The sequence below is a fragment of the Besnoitia besnoiti genome, chromosome IV (genome assembly GCF_002563875.1).
Source record: "Besnoitia besnoiti strain Bb-Ger1 chromosome IV, whole genome shotgun sequence".
Classification (NCBI taxonomy): Eukaryota; Apicomplexa; class Conoidasida; order Eucoccidiorida; family Sarcocystidae; genus Besnoitia; species Besnoitia besnoiti.
In genome coordinates, this window is record NC_042359.1 from 1,004,848 (window position 1) to 1,024,416 (window position 19,569).

Here is a 19,569-nt window from a genome sequence, read left to right on the forward strand (position 1 = left end):
GCGCATTTTGCCAAAGAGCGCTGTGCTGTATGGTAGTGTTCTTGTCAATTTCGATTGGGCGATTCTGTTTGGCTGGGCCAACCGTCCAAGGCATAGAAGTGCGGTGTAAATTGTCGTCGAGCACAGTTCTTAGCATCTGTGGAGAGCGAATCCCCATCTGTTTTTCACGTCCGCGCATTATTTTGAGGAGCTCCTGCGTCGGAGTCTTCTCTGTATGTTCGTGCCCGCTGGCTCAGCCTACGCGCAAACCATGTTACCGGAGGTCGTGACGTCCGCAGGCTTCCCGCCATATCCTGGGATGTCGGCGTGTGGCGCGTCCGCAGGCCGGCGGGCCGTGAAGGTTTCCTGTTCGACTTGCGCCTCTGACGTGAATTGGGTCGGCGAAGAAGAACGCGAGAGGGAGGAAGCACTCGTGCGCGTCTCCGTGTGCAATCTAAACCAGTGGGCTCTCGACTTCGATGGGAATTTGGCTCGCGTCGTGAAAAGCATCGAGCAGGCGAAGGCGGCCGGATCCAAGCTGAGGATCGGTAAGACGGACTACACACATAGATGCGAAAAAGATACGGCCACTCCGTTCTTTTTTGACGCATCGGAGTCCGCCTCCGCCCAGCTAGGCGTCCTGTGGCAGACCCGAGTGGTGATTTCAACAGCTGTGAATAGGCGGCTCCGCGAGGACTGTGCTGCGGACAGCCTGTCTCAGTTATGCTGGCCAGCCGGCACAAACTAGCAAAAGCCTTGCGCCCCTCATACGGAACTATGCACACCGCTGTCGAGGACCGGCGTAGACCGAGGACGCCGGTGGGTTTGGAGTATAGGGTCATCCACCGTGGGAGAGAGCTGACGCTCACGGGGCCTCACACGTGCAGCGATGAGGATCCCACCCGTCTGCGCTTCTGTGTGCCTGCCCGCGCTTTGTTTGGCCCTCGGGAAGCGCCTCAGATCGTCCTTGGCTGCTTCGTCCCCGCCCTCTCGCCAGACTCCCACGTCTTTGCGGTTGTAAGGTGTCTCCAGAAGTTCGTTCTTTTTTTCCTTGTCGGCGCTTCACTGGGGAGGTTTTTATCCCTGCGCGAGTATACATCACGTGGTCTGTCGTCTCTCGTGTCGCCTCTCAGGACCTGAACTGGAGCTGCCGGGCTACGGCTGCGAAGACCACTATCTGGAAAATGACACTTTGACGCACTCCTGGGAGTGCATCGCGGAGATCCTTGCCTCCGACCTCACAGACGGCATCTTGTGCGACATCGGCGCGCCGGCGCTTCACAAATCGGTAGGCGCTCTGCTGCGCATATCCCGTCATTTCCTCCATCCGTGCCAAGCCTCTGGCGCTCGGTGCCGGCTGTGTAAAAGACGCTTCCACGGCCTCCCCGCTTTGGTTATTTCATGCCTACCCACAGGAAACAAAAGGTAGCGCTGGCGCGGGCAGCGTGGGACGTGCATTGCGCCGACCATACTCGACTGCCCTGGTGTGCCGGCCGTCTTCGACTGGAGTGACTTCATCCGCTGGAGAGTGCATCACTGCTTGGGCGCCGACCGTTGACATGCTCCCACCCGTAGGCTTTGAGGGTCTTCGTGTTTTTTCCTACAACTCACTACAGTCCTAGACACGCATGCGTGCAAGTACTCTTCATTCGTCTCGAGCTCCGTCTTGTTCTGTCCTCTGCCCCGTCGGGCGTGTCTAGCTTTCCGTCCTTTGTCATCTTCCCATCTGGGAGCTCACATGCGCCCTTTCGTTCTCTCTTTGCCATTCCTCCGACCCTCGAGCTTGTCTCCGTGCTTTGCGTCCTGTCTCAGCTGCGCTACAACTGCCGCGTGTGGATACTCAACCGGCGAATCCTGCTCGTGCGTCCCAAGACCGTGATGGCTGACGACCTGAACTACCGCGAGTCTCGCTACTTTGCGCGGTGGAACCGAGAGCTGGGGCAGCCCTTGGAGGAATTCAAGATCCCTCACTGCGTAACGAAAGTTACAGGACAAACCACGGCCCCGTTTGGTACGTGGCCCGTACCAAAGGCGCGTGAAGCGAGGGAGGGCGGCAGAGGGACGCTGGGTGTTCAGGGTCGCAAAACTGAAGTCAGCGACGCACATGCCGTTGTGCACATGTCTCCATCGAGTTTGAGGGAGTCGGGGGCACGAACGTTGCTGGGGGATTCGCTGCGAGTTGTCGGAAGAGGCTCGGATTGCTTTATGCGAAAGAGGTTGTGAGTGCTGTCTCGGGCGCTACCTCTCTTCATGTCACTCTTGGGTACGAGCCCCGGCCGCACGCATGGAGGTCGCTGAAGCTGGAGGACGCCTGGCTTTCCTGATCTGCGGTTTCGGTTGCTGTGCTGGACTGCGTTCCTGTGCGCAGGTGTGGCTATCTTGGAGTGCCTGAACACGACGCTGGCGAGCGAGTGCTGCGAAGAGCTGTGGGCGCCGTCTCCGCCCCATGTTCGTTTGTTCCTGGATGGAGGGGTGGAAATCGTATGCAACGGCAACGGGTCTCACTATGAGATGCAGAAATTGGCGCGGCGCTACGAGCTCCTCCGCCAAAGCACGGTTCACGGCGGTGTCTACCTTTACAGCAACCAGATTGGGTGCGATGGCGGCCGCCTGTACTTTGACGGTTCGTCAATGATCTGCGTCAACGGAGAATTCGTGGGACTCGGCAAGCAGTTCAGTCTCGACGACGTCGAGGTGGTGACGTCCACGATTGATCTCTCGGATCTCCGAGCGCGGCGGGCTGCGTCCGCCACGCGCGCCCAGCAGCAGGGGTCGCTTTCTCTCCCAACGATTCATGTCGACTTCTCTCTCGCACCGTCTCCGCACTCGTTGCCCTTCTGCGAGTCGTCGGCTTCGTCTGCGGCGGCAGAGCGTTGCGCCGGTGGGGCTGAGCCACAGGAAGCGGGACGAGCCTCGACTCAGGCGCGCTCTTCGCGCCTGGTCGATCTCACGCACGAGTGGATAACGGCGTCGCCCGTAGTCGTCCCCAGACTTCTCTCGAGGGAAGAAGAGATTGCGTGGGGCCCGGCGTGCTGGATGTGGGACTACCTGCGCCGATCGGGCGCGGGGGGCTTTTTCCTTCCCCTCTCGGGAGGCGCGGATTCCTCCGCGGTCGCCACGGTGGTCGCGTTCATGTGCCGCATTGTCATGGCGAGCGTGAAGCAGGGGAACCAGACCGTTGTCGAGGAGCTGGAGCGGATCCTGGGGAAGCGAGTCACCGCTTCTGACTTTCCCGGAGATGCGAAAGAGCTCTGTCACCAAATCCTGCACACGTGCTACATGGCGAGCAGCCATTCGAGCGACCGAACCCGACAACTCGCCGCGCAGCTCGCGGAGCAGATCGGGTCCTACCACCTCACGCTGATGATTGACTCCATCACGTCGGCCTTCACGTCAGTTTTCTCCTCGGAAACCGGCTTTGTGCCGCGCTTTGCTGCCCAGGGCGGCTCTATGACTGAGGACCTCGCTCTCCAGAATATCCAAGCACGCAGCCGCATGGTGCTCGGCTACTTCATGGCTCAGCTGCTGCCGCTTGTTCGCGGCGAGGTCTCCGAAGCCCAGGATCAGGGCCGGAGTGCAGAGACACCCTTCGCGTTTCCTCGGGGGGCGAGCCTGACTAGGCAGGGCATGCCCGAAGTCCCCGACCACAGGGGAGGGGACGGCGGGCGGGGCAGCGGGGACGTGGACCCATCCCCAAGCCCGCAAGGCCCCGAGAGTGGAGCTCAGGGCAGCCGCGCCCCGCACGCGTACCGGCAAGGCAGAGCTCCCGGCAGACGCGGACGCGGCTACCTGCTCGTCTTGGGGACGGCGAACGTGGACGAAGGCCTGAGAGGATATTTCACCAAATACGACGCAAGCAGCGCAGACCTAAATCCAATCGGGTCCATCAGCAAACTCGACCTCAAACGCTTTCTCCAGTGGGCTGCGCAGCCGGAGAACCTCGGGTGCCCCGCTCTCCTGGTAAGGAAGGAAAGACCGCAGATGACGAGGGAAGGAGCGATGCAGAGAAGGTTTTAGTAAGGGACCAAATACCGGGAACGATCTCTAGCCCGATCCCGTCTGCAGGCTGTCTGGTACCTCACCGCGGAGTAGAAGATCACAAAACAACGAAGGAGAGCCGCAGAAGAAGACCAAGCGAGGCGGCGGCTCAGGGAGTTCAACGAGGCAGACTTCGTAAAGGCAGATGATGCTTTCCAGAGCTGCCCTCTTGAAGTAGAACTCGTCAGCTGCGGGGTGCAGCCGAAAGGGCGTGAAACAGAGGGGACACGGATATGAGTAGCTGCGCTGCTGTCACGTAGGCGGAATGCGCGGCGCTTTCTAGTTTGTTCGATAGATCACACTCTCGCCAGCCCCCCTCCCCCCCCTCCCCCCCTGCCCTCACGCCCCCCTGTTTTCTGCGCCTTTGTTCCTCTGGCTTCGGCAAGAGGGCAAACCAAGTAGCAAGCGTATTTCAAGTTGAGTCAGCGAGTCGTGGCTTTTTCTCACTGGGTGTCTCAGGAAGTGGTACAGATGGCGCCGACCGCGGAGCTCCGGCCCCTCGATCCCGAGGGCAAGAAGCAAACGGACGAAGAGGAGATGGGCATGACGTACGAGGAGCTCGGCTGGTTTGGGCGACTGCGGAAAATCTCGCGCTGCGGCCCCCTGTCCATGCTCAAACATCTCCTTGGAGCGTGGCGCGACCGCTGCAGCCCAGCGACGATCAACGAGTAAGTCGCTCGGCATCAGAACGGGCGCGCTGAGTAGAACCGCCGGCGGTTGAGAACATAAATAGGGCTTACTGCGCGTGCCGTGGTGCCTTGGCGACGCCTGCAGGGTAGAGACTCAAAACACCTTGCTCGGCGACTCCCCTCTGGCCCAGCGACCTCGGGCGGGGGGGGGAGGGAGGGGGGCGGCAGGAAAAAGGGGGGGTCTGCTTGCGGCGGAGAGGATTCGAGAAAAGGCGGTCTCGTCTTGGGAGGATTCAGCGGCTTTGGGCTTCATCGCCTCTGCGTGTAGAGGCACACACACGGTCGCTGAGACCTTGTGATGCGTCGTGTGGTGCGTCGACGTGTCGTGGTGAAAATAAGACGCTTGACGCTCCCCAGCACCGCGCGGAATGTGCCGCTGGACCCTCTCAGTATTCACTCTGGGCGTGTGTGCTTCAGGAAAGTGCAGTTTTTCTTCCGCCAGTATGCCCGCAACCGTCACAAGATGTGCACCATCACGCCAGCCATGCACGTGGAAAGCCACAACCCCGACGACAACCGCTTTGACCTGCGGCCCTTCTTGTACCCCAGCTTCAGCCGCCAGTTTGCAGCGATGAATAGGCTCGTGTGCGCTTTGGAGCGCGCTTCGCAGGAGTGAAGCCCGGAACCAAGCGTGCTGCGAGGACTCGCCGTGCTTTGCCTTTTTTCTTGCGCCTCGCTCCCCGCAACTCCATCTCCAGCTTTTTGGAGCGCTTGCTCGCGGTTGGTTTTCTCTGCTCGCGGATGACTCAGCGGATCTGCGTTCACTTCGGTTGCCGCTAGCTCCGAGCCAGGGCCTCGTTGCCACGTGGGCCGCCGCAGCGAATGGAAAGCCTCTGAGGGGGTGGGGGGGGGCGGCGGGGACAGGAGGGGAGGCGTCCTGCTCGAACGACACGACTCGCGTCGAACCACTACCGAAGATCCGCCAGCCGCACGAGCACGCGCACGAAGTTGTCTGGACTCCATTCGTGTAGTTGTACGAGGAGTGGGCAGACTAGAGAACGCTAGAGACCTTGGGGGGACATACGCGCTGAGGGGGGGGGGTGCTTTTCCTGCACCATGTGGTTATCGGTTTCGTGTGTTTGTTAATAACGCCGGCACAACCTTACACACGTCCGTTGTAGATGTCTCCTCACACCTGAGGGCAACGAGAGAATGAAGCAGAGTTTAAGAAGGCGCGAGGTAGTCGTGCGCCGACGTTTTAGAGCGCATCCAAAGAGCCACAGTGCGAGGCTTACAGAGTCACCGCGGAAAAGAGGCAGGGGAGGAGTTGCGCCGCAGCTCAAGAACGTGCGAAGGCTGCACTGTCGTTGTATAAAGTGCCGCGAGGAACCGCAGTTCTCTCAGAAGGAGCATTTCGCACTTGCTTGTCGCGCCTCTTCTCTCCTGAGAGGCGGGTTGGATGTGCGTCTCTCCAGGTCGTGAAGGGCCTTCTGGGATCAGGGAGGAACGTGTGGGAATTTTGTAATTGCCGGCCGTGCTCAGATGAAGTTCGGACTTTGCATGTACCAGAGGTTTTCGTCGTACTTCTTCCCAGAAACAGTTGTGCAGACACGGAGTCCTTTTCACGTTCCTCGGGAGGCCGCTGTTTTTGCTGTCATTCATTTGGTCGCAGCCCGAGGGCTGACATAGTGGCAACTTTTCGCGGAGTTGTTTCTCTGGTGTCTGGCATGTTGGCGACCTCTTGTTCGGCTTCAAGGCTTCGGCCGTGCTTCTCAAATAGAGCCAGGGCCCCAGCTGTGGGCGAACCGCGGCACAGGGAGACGGCTACTCGACGGCCTTCAAAATGAGACGGGCCACGACGATTCATTCCCAATAGGCTTACCTTGATCCAGTACTCAGACATGAAAGATCTGTCTTCGCTTACCTATCGTGGGGGGTGAATTCATATATATATATATATATATATATATATTTATACGCATGAACCCTAGCGGATCGCTCGACTATACTCTGGCCTCTCGTTGCCTGCGACACTCCTGAACGAGTCCGCTACAGTTGCTTCGTCTACCAAAATGGGATAGCTGCTCACGCAGGCCAGGCGCTCGCCTCGTGGCTGGCTGCTGCAACCCGAGATGCCGCCTGCGTGATGGTCGCGCTGTCTCGCGTGACTCGACTTTCTCTAGCGAGCTGCCCGGTGTGGTCGATTTGGCCCAGTAGTTCCATTCTAGGCTGTAGAACCCGAGAGGCGACAATCGGAAATCGATTAACACGAGACGATCTCGCAAGAAACATTCAGAAGTCTGTTTGAAAAGGCAACATCAGGGCGAAAAAAAACACGAGCTTTGCTGGCGGGGACATACGGCCTCCGAGCTCACGCACACTCAATTAACAAGACCCAACACAAACTCCTCGATAAAGCACTCGGAGATCATCCCTACTATGCGCTCACCAGGTTCAGCTCATCGCCCTCTTTCTCCATCACGAGCCTCCCCCCGCCTCACTCTCTCCTGTCGAGTGGGCTCCCCGCGCCCACGAGAAGGTCGAGTTGGTTTCCCCTAAACGATTTTCTGGGTTTACATGATACGAAGCACCCCGGTTCTGTCGCACTAGACCTGACGCGCCTTCGAGCGCAGGCCATCTCTCTTCGTCATCGTTCACGCTTCTGCGGTTCAACATCTCGCGTTTGCTAGTCGTTTGAGGTTTTCATCCCCTCATCTCGGAGTTTTCGTTGCCTTGGATGCTCTCTGCGTGATGGTGTGTACCAGTCTTGGCTACTTTTTGAGTCAACTTGGCTGTCAGTGTCCGCCGCCTCAGGACTCCCCGGCGGGGGACAGTCCTCCCTCCAGGCTCCGCCGGCCGGCCCGCTTCGGTCAGGCCTTGGCTTTTTGCTTTTTCGCGCCTTTTTTGGCTTTCGGCGCAGCCGCGCCCTCCGTGTGCGCCGCCAGCATGCACGCGAAGCGCGCCAAAAGGAACTTGAGCGCCTCTTGCCACTGCGTGTCTTTTTCGCCCTCCTTGGCGTTCACGACAAACCACGACAGCCGCTCTGCGGACGTGGTGTCTTCGGCCTCGAGGAGCCCCAGGCGCGACGCCATCTCGTTGGGAGGGATCGGAACCGACTCGATCGCCATGCCGAATGTGTTCATGATCACCACGACCGCCGAGTCGCAGAGACAGTCATCCGAGAGCAACGCACGCAAGTCTGCGCGATTCCGCGCGATCCGCTCAGGATTCGTGTCGGTCAAACTCACCACGTAGACCGCCGCCCACATCTTCACGTATCGATACAGCCCTGCCCACGACCGCTGCAGCTGCGGGAACCGAAGGGACAGAAACACACACACGCGGAAAGACCTTGAACAATCTGAGACGGCCAGAAAGCCTCCTTCTTCAGCACCACGCCGCAGATTCCCCACTCGCCCCGACTGAAACCCGCGAGCACCAGGCACAGGGAGGGGGGGGGAGTCAGTAACTGGGCGGTTCGTTCGGAGCGCAACGGCCACGAAGCAAAAAGTCAAGGCTGCCCGCCAAGCGGCTCAACACCGCCCTGCAACTTGCGCTTTCTTTGGCCCTCTAAAAAGAAGGCAGCGTGCTTTTACAAAAGACCACGCCGTGCGCTTTCGCGCGGCAGAGAAATGTGCAAAACTCACACTCCACGCATGCATATACAACTAACATATGCATATAAATATGCGCGTGTATCTACGCGTAACCCGTGTATGCATGCATGTGCAGGTAACACCCCCCTGTTTGTCCTCAGCAGCCACACAATTCATACCCTGTGCCTCTCCTCGTGCTGGGGGCAGTGCGCCGCGCCTTTCCTGAGCGTTGAACCCGCAAAAAAGTTGTCAAGGCTCGCGAGCCCGCTCCCACTCACCGCTGGGTTGCCAGATAAGTCCCACAGATTCAGAGTCCACCCGCCTCGCACGACGACTTCGTGGTAGAAGGCTTTCGTCGGCTCCATGCCTTGGGTGATGTCTGCCCAGCCTGCGAGCACGCGATTCCAAGAAGGCAGAGGCGTGAGAGAGTGGAATTTTCGGAGACATCGCATTCGGGCTTTCCGCCAACGGGCACGCTCTGCAAATTCGTCGGAGCTGCAAAGCTGGAACGGCACAAAACGCCTCCGCGATCTGCCATGACGCCGCGGCTGCAACCTCCCTTCTCACCTGGCATGACCGTCCGGAAGAAGAGCGTGGACTTTCCCACGCCTGGCGGACCCAGGAACATGATGTGTGGCGGGTGTTTGTAGAACGCGTAGTTTTCCTCCACCGCTTTTTCCTTCGATTTGCAACACCCCATGGCGGCAGCCCCGCGGCGCTCCTCGCGTCTCAGCAGTTTACGCCGCTCGCGCTGCCATCGAAGACTTTTCTCCGCGGACTGAGAGCCTGAGGCTTAGGGAGGCGCGATCGGCTTTATGTTGGAGACCGCCTCACGAGGCAACTGCCTGCGCCAAGCCGCCCACAAGACTACCTTCTCTGGGAGAAAAAATGCAAGGCCCCGCTTGCGCCGCGGCACACGCGCGACTCGGGGCAACCCAACTCAGGAGGCGGACGCCAACAGAGACGGCTACAGGGAAGCGGGAACAGACATGCTTCGCAGAGAGCGACGACGGCATACTGGGCGCACAAAACAGCGGAAGAGCCCTCTTGAACCTTGAGACGTTTCCTGCTCGCAACTTACAACTGTCCAAGCAGGCGCGCTACTTCATTCCCGTCTTTGCGTTCTCATCACGCCTCAAACATCGTAAAGAAAACCTCTTGAGACCATTCAGACACCACAAGCCTATCAGGCGCGACGGCCGCAAGAGCGAAACTGACGCGCAGTCGAGCCTGAAAACGTAAGCGAGCAATGCACGCCGTATTCGCGCATGAGTTTCTCAGCCACTGCTTGGAAAGATGCATCCCTTGTCGCTCGCGCCGCCGCGGAACGGCTGCCTCGCGTTCTGGAAAGTTCAGTGCCTCCTCCCCGGCTCTCTCTACATAAAAAACCAGCCACCCTCTCCCTTCTCTTCTGCAGTTTGGAGCCTGGTTCGTGTGACATCAAAACAAACTTGAGTTCACCGATGCTCCTAGCTATCCACCGGCTCAGCGCATAAAATCTGCCCGCTCGGCTTTAGTCCCGGCTCCAGCACTCTCCTGCCTCTTTTTGAGGGTTCCTCCAAGCTCTGTTGCCAGCGCTTCAGGCGTCGGCGAGCCTTTCTTCCCACGCGCCCTCAGCCATGGATCTCGAAAAACCATCTGCTCGTTCTCTGAATGGCTGCTCCGTGGAAAGACAAACCCCCCGTATCACCGACCCAGCGTCGCGTGTGAGGCACTCCCCAGACTACGCAGCAATGGGGCGTTCCTCGATACGGAGGAAAGAAGAACGCTCGATGCGATTGCCGACAGACTGAACAGGGGTGTCCTGCTATTCTTTCGGGGGCCGAAGAAGGACTGGCGCTTCCCCGACGCCTGAGTTCCTGCTCCAAGGTTTCGCGGTCTTTGTCCTTCCACGCAGCCCTCTGTCCACGGTGTATGGACAGCGGAAGAAGTGTCACTTCTCAGACGAGACTAGACCCGCTAAAGAAACGATCGCTGGCCTGTTTTACCGCTTCAGAATGCCATCGGGGAACAATGTGGCTGAGCAGAACACGCTTAGAAAAGAAAAGGAAACTGTGGATGCTAGAAAGAGAAACGCAAAGTGCATTCCAGATCGCTCTCATCACCAGTCTTGCTGGTACGCCGGACAAGAAAACACGAGGCATGCCACGCTCTGTTGCAGATCTTGTACCGTTCGCAGTCTTCCCTAGAAGGACCGACCATAAGACAAAACCAGACGAATTGATTTAAACTGAACAATGCGAGTGCGGCGGCGCTAACGATCGGACTACGGTACCATACACTTCGCTCTGCGCGCTAGTAACGTGGACCTCACGAGACAGGCACGTCACAGAAACACCGGATTGGAATCTGCAGACTAGCGCGGGATATCTCCGTCAAAAGTAGCAGCTTCAACACAAGCCTGGCGTCCTTTTACCCTTATTAAAACCGAGAGAAGTCTAATCCATCCTAGGATATTGCCTGCAGACACGGCGGGAAAACGATGTTGGCGACTTTTCCCAGTCGCGGCGTTACTGGCACGCGTGTTTCGACGTCGTAACAGGATGAATCCTCAAGACTGCCAGGCTGTTTAGCACACACGCCACCGCCGACTTTTAATAGAAGCGGTAGGAGCCCTGCTGACCACAGATTAAAGAGTCGGGTTCTCAATCATTTGCTTTCCTCCCTGGCTGCGGAAAGAGTCGTAGAAAGTGGCTGCTCGTCCGCGGCTGCGGGTGAGGCCTGGGCAAAGAGCTTGGGGGGCCGCGTTGGCTTGACCACGACTTCCCGCTGGGATTTGCTCGGCACTTTTCTGAGTGGGGCTTGGGCGCCTCCGGAATTCTTCTCTCGCCTTACTTCCTTTCCTTCCGAGCTGCTTTTTTCTGGCTTTTCTCTCCTCATTCTGTGAGTCTTTTCGTGTTTGAAGACCATCGTTGGCCAAAAGCTCGATTTTCTCGCGCTTCGCATGCATGCGGCAGAGGTCCCGCTATCGAGGGGAATCTCGACACCGTTCTGCCTTCCGCCAAGGAACGAGTCTTCCAGTCTCTGTCTCTCTCTCACTCTCTCGGGTTGCTTGCGCATGACGGCGACGTTAGTGTTGTGTGACCTTCACAGAGGCATCGCTTGTTAACCACCGACGGCGCGAGAGAGGTCTCAACAGCGTGCTGCTCAGCCCGCAAAAGAGGCCACAGCCCGTGGCGACGCATTTTTGTGAATGACAGTCTGAGTGATTCGTAGAGTTCTCGAAATCGCTTTCGCCGTAGGTACACGCCGAGGTGGATCGTTGCCTCGTAACGGGCACGTTTCCCAACGCGTTATCCTCGGGGCCTTTTTTGGCTGACTGCCCGTGTGCCCTGTATTTCCCTTTTTTAGGTTTTCTCCGGGCGTGAAGGCCCTCTCCGCGACGCCCCCCAATGTGGCGATGGCACGGTCGTCTGACCCTTCGAATGGAGGCGTGCCCAAGCCTCGGCGAAAACTGGGCGGCGGCTCACGGACCCAGTCCGAGGAGCGGAAGGATGCGTTGAAGACGACCCCCAGATCTCAGGCGCAGGGCGCGTCGTCTTCAGAAGACAGAAAACGGTCACGCGCGCTTGCGAAGCGCGAGCAGGCGGAGTCCCTCCCTGCTGCTCAGGCAGCCGAGGCCCCCTCCTCCGCTTCCTTCTCTCTCGCTGCTGCGTGTGCGCCTCCTCTCGAAGGAAGCGTGCTGTTTCATCCGGTTCGCATGTTGGGCAAAGTGACCGAACGCATTCCCTTCGGCCTAGCCCGACTGGGGACGGAGATGTTTGTCACCTGCAGTCTGGGGCGCGCGTTCCAGGTGTTTGAGGGCGCCAAGCTTCGGCTAGTGTTTTCGAGTCCGCCGCTCGGCCACAAGATACGGCACTTGCTGGTTGACTACTCGACTGTCTATACAGCGGGCAAGTACGAAGTCTTTGCGTGGCAGAAACTGGAAAAAGTCGCGGAGTTCCTCCCCGGCAAGCACGCGCACCGCGGCCTGCCCGACGCTCCCGAGTACAAACTGCGCGGCCTGACGGTCATCGGCGACTGGTTGCTGACCTTCTCCGGTGTCGAGCTCTGCGTGTGGCAGAAGAAGACGGGGAAGCTGGTCCACAAGTACGAAAACCGGGATTTCTTCTCCTCGGCTGCCTCCGCAGGCGCGCGCCTCCCTCTCTTCACTGCGCTCCTGCACCCGCCCACGTATCTGAACAAAGTGGCTGTCGGATTTGACTCAGGTCACCTCCTCATTGTCAACCTCCGCACGGGTCTGCTGGTCCACCAACTCAGGTGTCTCGTCTCCGCACAAACAAGAGAGGAGGCCGGGCGCGCCGCGAACGCGAGAGCGACTGGCGGCTCCTCGGAGCTTTCCAGCGACGAGGACGACGCGGACGCGCTGCCGAAGCTGGCCTCCTCCTCCTCGCCGGCGTCCTCCGCGTGGGGCGCTGTGACGTGTGCGGCGAACGGCCCCGAGCCGGACGTCGTCGCTGTCGGCTTCTCCTCGGGCAGAATTGCCGTCGTCGATCTCGCGCGCGACGAGCTTTTGCTTGAGTTTGCACATGCGCCTGCGCAGGGCGCGGTGCTTTCTCTCGCCTTCCGCACCGACGCCTCCTCGTCCATCTCTTCGGAGGACGACGCGATCGCGGACCTCAGCGCCGTGCTTGTCAGTGGAGGCAAAAACGGCGATCTCGTCGTGTGGAGCCTCGACGAGGGCCGCTTCTTGGGCGCCGTTGAAGGCGCTCACCAAGGCCCCATACGCTCGCTGCAGTTCTACCCCGGCCAGCCCATTCTCGTCTCTTCAGGTCTGCAAACTGTCTTCTCACTCTGAACCTGACGTTCAACAGGCGAGGCTTCAGAAGCATCGCTCCACCCCACAGACACTCCCTTGGCGCCCGCGACGCAGATGGAGTCCAGCACTTGGATAGGGAGCGCGACGCGAGCCAGGCAAAGCTGAGGATAGAAGAGAGAATCTTTTTGTAAGCTGCGGAGGCCGAGGGGGAACGCGAGCATGAACTGTCGAGCTGGCGCATGCACAGAGAGATTTTGTGTTTTTCCTTGTTCGCTCTCAGGAGACGACAACAGCTTAGTCATGTGGATTTTTGACCTGCCAACTGGGCTTCCGCGCGAGCTAAAATCGAGACGCGGCCACATCGGCCCCGTCGACTTCTTGGGTTTCTACGGTGAGTGTTTACTCGGGGAGGTCCTTCGCCTCTGGCGGCTCTCTGTTCCTTTTGCTTCTGCGCCAACCGTAGGTTTTGTAAGCCACAGCCCTGCGCGCCTTGCGGCCTCGAGGCTGAGACAGCTGAAGGAGGGCGAAGACGCACACTCGTCACTAAAAAACGTCGAGAGAGGAGGAGCCTGAAGGAACGGGCGGAGACGAGACGCATCGCGTTCTCGCGTGTGCCGGCGGCGCCGTTACCTGCGCCGAAGTGGGCATTTTGGGGCGCTCCGCACTCGACTCTTATCTGCTGGTGACTGTGGAGTGCCGTGTTCTGACGCGCGACAGACGGAATCCAAGAGGGCACTGAACTCCTGACCACCAGCACTCTCGGCGGCCGTGGTCACATCGCCCGCACGTCCCTGATTCGCCAGCAGCAGAACTGCGCCTTCTCTGCCAAGTGCTTTCGGAAGAAAGCGACTGTAAGTCTGAAGGTGCAGCGCAAAGAAGCGGTCTGCGCTGGACGACAGTCGTTTTTTAGACAAATGCAAACATCCTCGCACGGGTCATGCGCCTAAGACAGAGGGGGGACAGATGAGGCTCCACTCAGAATCGCCTGCGATGCATTTTCTTCGTTAGATCCGCGGCGGTGGGGCTTAGGAGGAGAGGGATGACCGACTAGCAAGCAATAAAGAGGACCAGTGAAAGGCGTGATGATGCCAGCCGCGAGGAATGCGTTTGTAGCATGCGGACGAGCTTCGTATGCATCTTGCTCCATCATCGATGCGCTCTGCTTTGTTTTCCCGTTGCACGCCTCAGGATTGGGGCTTCCGGCCGAAGCGCTTCCCACCCGCGGTCACCGATATCGCCTTCGCGTCATCCCGCCACTTTGACTGGCCGAATGTGGTATCCATTCACCGCGGTGCGCATGCGGCGCTCGTCTGGAGTTTCCACGACAAAGCGCTGGTAAGTTTCTAGCTTTGGCGTGACACGTCGTCTCACGTCTCTCTTGCTTGTTGTGCTAAGCCTGCGCTTGAATCCGAGCTGCAGGGGGCGTCATCGCGTTGCAGCTGAATTTCTCGCTCGTGCTTCTGCGGGGATAGCTACCGCATGCCCATTAGTAACGCGCATGGCTATTATCCAGGCTCTCGTCTCCCCACACATGTGTGCTAGCCCGCTCCACGGGGGTGAGCGTCCGCGCGTGGTTCACCTCGTCCTTGTTGCCTCTTGTCGTCGAGGCCTCAGGCATGGTGCAGCCTATTTGGGGGGACTCATGTTACTCGTGGAGCTCTTTGCTGGATGTGCGGCTTCGCTGCTCTCTGCAGACGACCCAGGCGCTTCGCGTTTCGCGGCACGCCCCGACGCCCGCGACCGCAGTGGCGGTGAGCGGCTGCGGGAACTTCGTGGTCATTGGGTACGCAGACGGGACGCTTCACAAGTTCAATCTGCAGTCTGGGAAGCACCGCGGAGAGTTCTCGGGGCGACCTCACACGGCTGCAGGCCCTGCGCCGCTCGCGCACAGAGCGGGGGCAATATGCGCCGTCGCAGTTATTCAGTCAACGACCGTCGTCGCTGCGTCTTCCCACCCCTCGGTAGGTGTAGTCTTTGTCTCAAGTTGCGCAAGCGCGCATTTGTTTCCGCGCTGCCCATCATTCGCTGCACGTATCCCTGTCTAGTCGCTAACACGTAGGGTAGTAGATCTCTTGTTGTTGACTAGCGCACTTCGTTCTTTCGTCCGAGACGCATGGGATCCCACCTTAGAGAAGCCACTTGCGGGCGCCGCGACGAGGCGAGCCTTGCTCAGCGGCGGCATCGCATGTATGGGCTGGCTGGAGCAGACGCACGCTCCGATCGCGGGCTTTGAAGCCCCATGGGATCAATCTCCGGCCGTCCTCGCGTGGGTTGGAGGACGCAGTTGAGAAGAACCCAGATACATACAAATCTGTCGAGTGCTCCGTGAACGCGAAGTGTGCCATCAGCGGAGTTAGTTACGTGTCCCGCGTGTAGCTTTGGGTGTCTGTACTCGTGTTTCATGGTTGCAGGACGTCGCGCTCTCGCTGTATTCGCTGAAGTCGCAAGCGTTCGAGCGGCGGCTGCCTCTCCCGACTTCGCGGGGGCCGATTGCGTCTTTCGTCGTCTCGCAGAACTCGTCGTTGCTGGCCGTTTCCTCGCAGGAGGGCGCGGTCTTCCTCGTGGATATCCTCTCGCAGGCGGTGATCCGTGCCATCTTCAAAGAGGGCGCACCCGCGTCGCCGCGGGCCCTCGCCTTCTCACCCGACGGAAGGTGGCTCGCCGTGGCCTCTCGGCCGGGAGCCTCGCAGGGCCCGACGCTCTACATGTGAGGGTTTAGGGTTTACGCAGCCGCGGCAAGACGCGAAGCAGCTGGCTGGTCACTGGTGGGCGCGAACGGGCCATTATCTCGCTAGCTCTCCAACTAGATCTTGGAGGGCGCTCGCAATGGCACACGATGCTTCTCAAGTGCGCATGGCGCCGCGGCCGATTGAGCGACCGCAGCGTCCCGGTAGCCAGCGACTCCCACGTGCCTGCAGACGGGGAGGGGAGTGACGTACGAGGCTGTGCGCCGATCAGACAGGCAGGGCCTCGCTGGATGTTCACGTTAGCCTCAGCTACGCTAAGAGTCCGCGTGTGGCTCCGCGCGCATGCGCGCGACGGTGCGGTTGGCTGCCAAGGCAGTGGGGGTTGGCAGCAGAATTCAGAGGTGGCGCTGGCGCGTGGTCGCCGCGACGGGCGGAAACGCGAGCGCTTGCCGGCCGCTACGTGTTTTGTTTTTTCTCCAGCTACGACATTCTGAGCGCCGCGGTGGTCGACTGGCTGCGCTTCAAGAGCCCCGTTTTGGCGATGACGTTTGACCCGACCGGGACGTTCCTTCTCACTTCCCACGAGCACGCCCACGGTAAGACAGCCGCCAGGCATCCGTGGCGGCGCGTGGCCTGCGCGGCCGATGCCTGTTTCCCTGGCTTTGCCCCGAGCCTCGCACTCGTTCAACACGTTTCCTGTTGGTGTTGAAGGCATCCTGCTGCGCCCCCGTCATATATATATATATATATATGTATGTATTTACGTATTTCTGCATCTACATGTACATGAATGTATTCGCTTTCGTGCGGGCGGCTGAGGCGGTAGCGCTGCTGGCGCGGGGAATGCGACGGTCCGGCCTCCGTGTAGACGGTCGACCGGTTTTTGCTGAGCTGTTGACTGGAGGGCACGGCACTTTGGCATTTCAACAACCCCGCGTGGCTGGCCTCCTAGACTTTGCAGCTCGACACAGCAGATGCGGTAGTGCAAGAGAGAGAACAACCTTCTCAGTTCAGGGGCTCCACTCGTGATGTTGTGTGCGTCTGCAGCTGCTGCTTTTCGCGTGCACAGTCGTGTAAACTCAGTCCGTTTGGCGCGTGTACGTAGTCAAGGCCTCGTGGGTGAAAAACACATTGCCGGCGATCGAAATGGCCGTGATTTGGTCTGCCGTTTTGCTCTTTTCTCTTTGCAGGTGGCGTGTTGATATGGGCGAACAAGCATGCGTTCGATCCGGCTCTGAGCGCGCCCCTTCTGCATGCGTCGCCAGCGCAGCCGATAGACGTGGAGGACCCTGTCGCGTGGCAAGCTGGCGAGTCGGCAGACGGCGACCAAGACGGCGACGCGCGGGCAGACCAGGATACAGAAGATCGCCTGAAACTGGCTTCCACCTTCTACAAGACCAAGAGAGAGCCACTGTTCAACGGCGCGTTGACCCTCTCCAGCGTTGCACCTTCCAAGCTCCAGGCGCTCATGTGCGTTGAAGAGATCAAAGAGAAATGCAAGGTAGGCCCATAGAAATGTGTAGGGGGCTGGGGAGGCGCATGCTGCAGCACGACTATAAAAAACGAAGGGTGTCTCTTTTGTTTTCGAGTTCGGCTGGGCTGTTCCCTCTGCCCCGGAGCCGCGCGGCGCCTTCTGGCGTGGTCGCTTGGTGCCCACCGCCGTCGGCTTCTCTCGCGCATATGTAATGCAGTGTTTTTGGAGAGATACTCGAGATTTCGCGTTCATTTGCAGCTGCGGTAACTGTGGCGTTTCCGTTTTTTCATCGCCCGTCCGCCGCTCTCTGTGTTCGCTTGGCCTCTCGCAGCCGGTACAGCCCGTGGCGGCTGCGGTATCGGCGCCCTTCTTCCTGCCCACGCGCTACGAAGGCACGCAGACCAAATTCGCGCCGACGGAGGACGGGGCGTGGGTGGGCGAAGAGAACGAGGAGGGGGGGGACGGGCTCGGGGGCGATGACGCCGTGGCGTTTTTTTCTGGCATTAAGGCAGGCGCGCGTCAGGACGAACGAGGCAAGAAGAAGGAAGGAAAAATCTTCACATCGGACTCAGGCGGCCTAGACGTGCGCTCGACGCTTCAAAAACTTCTCGACGCGCCCGCAGCGGAGACGCAGAGCGAGAAGGAAGAACGATTCATGCGTAAGTGTGGACGCAATCGTTCACGATTGGCGCGGAGGACATCCAACGTTTTGTACTCGACGCGTCGTCATTCTGGGCCGCGCAAGAGCGAAGGCAAAAAAACGACGTTCGAAGTTCAGTTGGGTGCCTCACTGATCTGCCTTCTGGGTCGCTGACATTTTCCCGAGATCCGCTGCGACTCACCCTTCACAGAATTTTTCGTTGCGTAGTGTGTAATGCAACTCGGCCGCAGGTCTGTGTATATAGGGCCTTGTGTGCGATGCATCTCCCGTGTCTGCGCCCTTCTTCTGTCTTTTCCGCAGGCATTTTGAGTTACCTGAAAGGGCTTTCCCCGTCAGGAGTCTCTCTCGCCTTGCACCAGCTGGGAGTCCTTGCTGGCGGCTCCGACCGCGAGGTAGGCTACAAAAACGCCAGCGCGAGTAGCTAAAGAGCCAGCACGGAAGAACGTCGAGGCGGGGAGGGGGGGGGGAGGGAGGAAAGGGGGAGTGTGCGTCCCGCTCGCAGACAGTGGTGGGCAGCACCGCAGTGCGGGTATGACTTGAGATAAATTTTGTAGCCGGGCGTTTTGCGCAAGTGACGGCGGCGCCGACACTCCACCTAGACATGCCGGAACTGGTTGAGATTGGAGTGGGAGGAGAGGCCGACGTACATAGAAAGACATGCATCTAAAGAAGAGAGGTTCACGGGTTGTTACCGTCACTGCGTCTCCCCGTTTCTGCAGGTGGAAGAAATGGTACGCGTCTTCCATTTCCACGTGAAGAAGCGCCACGACGTCGACTTGGTGCAGAGCTTGCTGAATGTCTTTTTGAAGGTGAGAGGAGGTCAAGGCGGGCCCTCCTCCCCGTTTATCTTGTCAGCACTGGGAGTGGGTGACTACTCTCTGGGGGTCGCTCGCGATCTGCATGATTTGTTATGTTTGCTGAGTTGCTAGAGAACTTTACTTCGTTGCGTCAAGCGGCGGACAAGTAGAGAACAAGGGGGTGACGGCGGAGATGCGCACGGCTGTTTAGTCTAGTGGTATGATTCTCGCTTAGGGTGCGAGAGGTCCCGGGTTCAATTCCCGGAACAGCCCGCGAGTTCTTCCCGTTTGCCATGCGCGGGTCGCGACAGGGTTGGCTCTGTAAAAACAGTGCTGTCGTGCGTCACCTCGCTTTCTCGTCTTACCGGCGCTTTCCTCGCGTGCCCTACTACCGCTTTGGCCTCGCTAATGTGTCAGCCCTCGACTTTACTTTCTGCGGCTCTCGCGCCCGTGCGCTCTTTCGCCCAACGTGTTTGATTGCGCCGCTGTCCAATTCTTCCGCAGGCCCACGGCGACATTTTGGTGAATGCGGCCCCCGACTCGGGTCTCGCGCATTGGTCTGCTGACCTCGAGCGTCTTCTGCGCAACGACTGGCAGACTTTGGAAGAGCAGTTCGCTATGCTACAGTGTCATCTCAAGTTCCTTACGCATCTTCAGATGGAATAGAGGCAAAGACGCCGTTGCCCGGCGCCGCTTTGTAAAGCGGAGGTGCACGCCCCTTAGGATCTCTCGTGCGCCGCCGCGGCAGACACTTCCATCGAAGGAAAACCCGGGAATTGAGTGTGTGCTGGTGGCACCCCCATCAAGTCAGGGCCGAGAACACACTCCCCCCCCCACACGGCCACAAAACCGGCGTCGCGGTGGAAGCCTCCAGACGGACCACGCTCGAGTTGGTCTGCGGTTGCCGGGTGCCTGTTGTGGATTCGTGCAGATACCCCGTACCGGCTTT

General features: G+C 59.3%; 3 protein-coding genes and 1 non-coding gene across 4 annotated transcripts; 3 read left to right on the plus strand and 1 right to left on the minus strand.

Annotated features, from left to right (window-relative positions):
• Positions 1 to 250: 250 nt before the first annotated feature.
• On the plus strand, positions 251 to 5,322 carry BESB_052890 (putative glutamine-dependent NAD(+) synthetase protein; the record flags this gene model as incomplete). Its single annotated transcript, XM_029363724.1, has 7 exons — positions 251 to 527; positions 1,113 to 1,267; positions 1,792 to 1,990; positions 2,348 to 3,572; positions 3,711 to 3,939; positions 4,477 to 4,685; positions 5,124 to 5,322. 7 exons carry the CDS (start codon positions 251 to 253, stop codon positions 5,320 to 5,322), a joined length of 2,493 nt encoding a protein of 830 aa, XP_029219647.1.
• Positions 5,323 to 7,516: 2,194 nt separating this feature from the next.
• On the minus strand, positions 7,517 to 8,942 carry BESB_052900 (putative ADP-ribosylation factor; the record flags this gene model as incomplete). The annotated part of the gene is made up of 3 exons (XM_029363725.1): positions 7,517 to 7,954; positions 8,521 to 8,630; positions 8,810 to 8,942. 3 exons carry the CDS (start codon positions 8,940 to 8,942, stop codon positions 7,517 to 7,519), a joined length of 681 nt encoding a protein of 226 aa, XP_029219648.1.
• Positions 8,943 to 11,642: 2,700 nt separating this feature from the next.
• BESB_052910 (WD domain, G-beta repeat-containing protein) lies at positions 11,643 to 19,286 on the plus strand (the record flags this gene model as incomplete). The annotated part of the gene is made up of 12 exons (XM_029363726.1): positions 11,643 to 13,014; positions 13,282 to 13,392; positions 13,719 to 13,852; positions 14,190 to 14,336; positions 14,696 to 14,962; positions 15,413 to 15,708; positions 16,169 to 16,284; positions 16,879 to 17,189; positions 17,494 to 17,821; positions 18,124 to 18,215; positions 18,543 to 18,632; positions 19,125 to 19,286. 12 exons carry the CDS (start codon positions 11,643 to 11,645, stop codon positions 19,284 to 19,286), a joined length of 3,426 nt encoding a protein of 1,141 aa, XP_029219649.1.
• On the plus strand, positions 18,822 to 18,893 carry BESB_057810. Its single transcript has one exon. It is a non-coding gene; the product is annotated as a tRNA-Pro (tRNA).
• Positions 19,287 to 19,569: the final 283 nt, after the last annotated feature.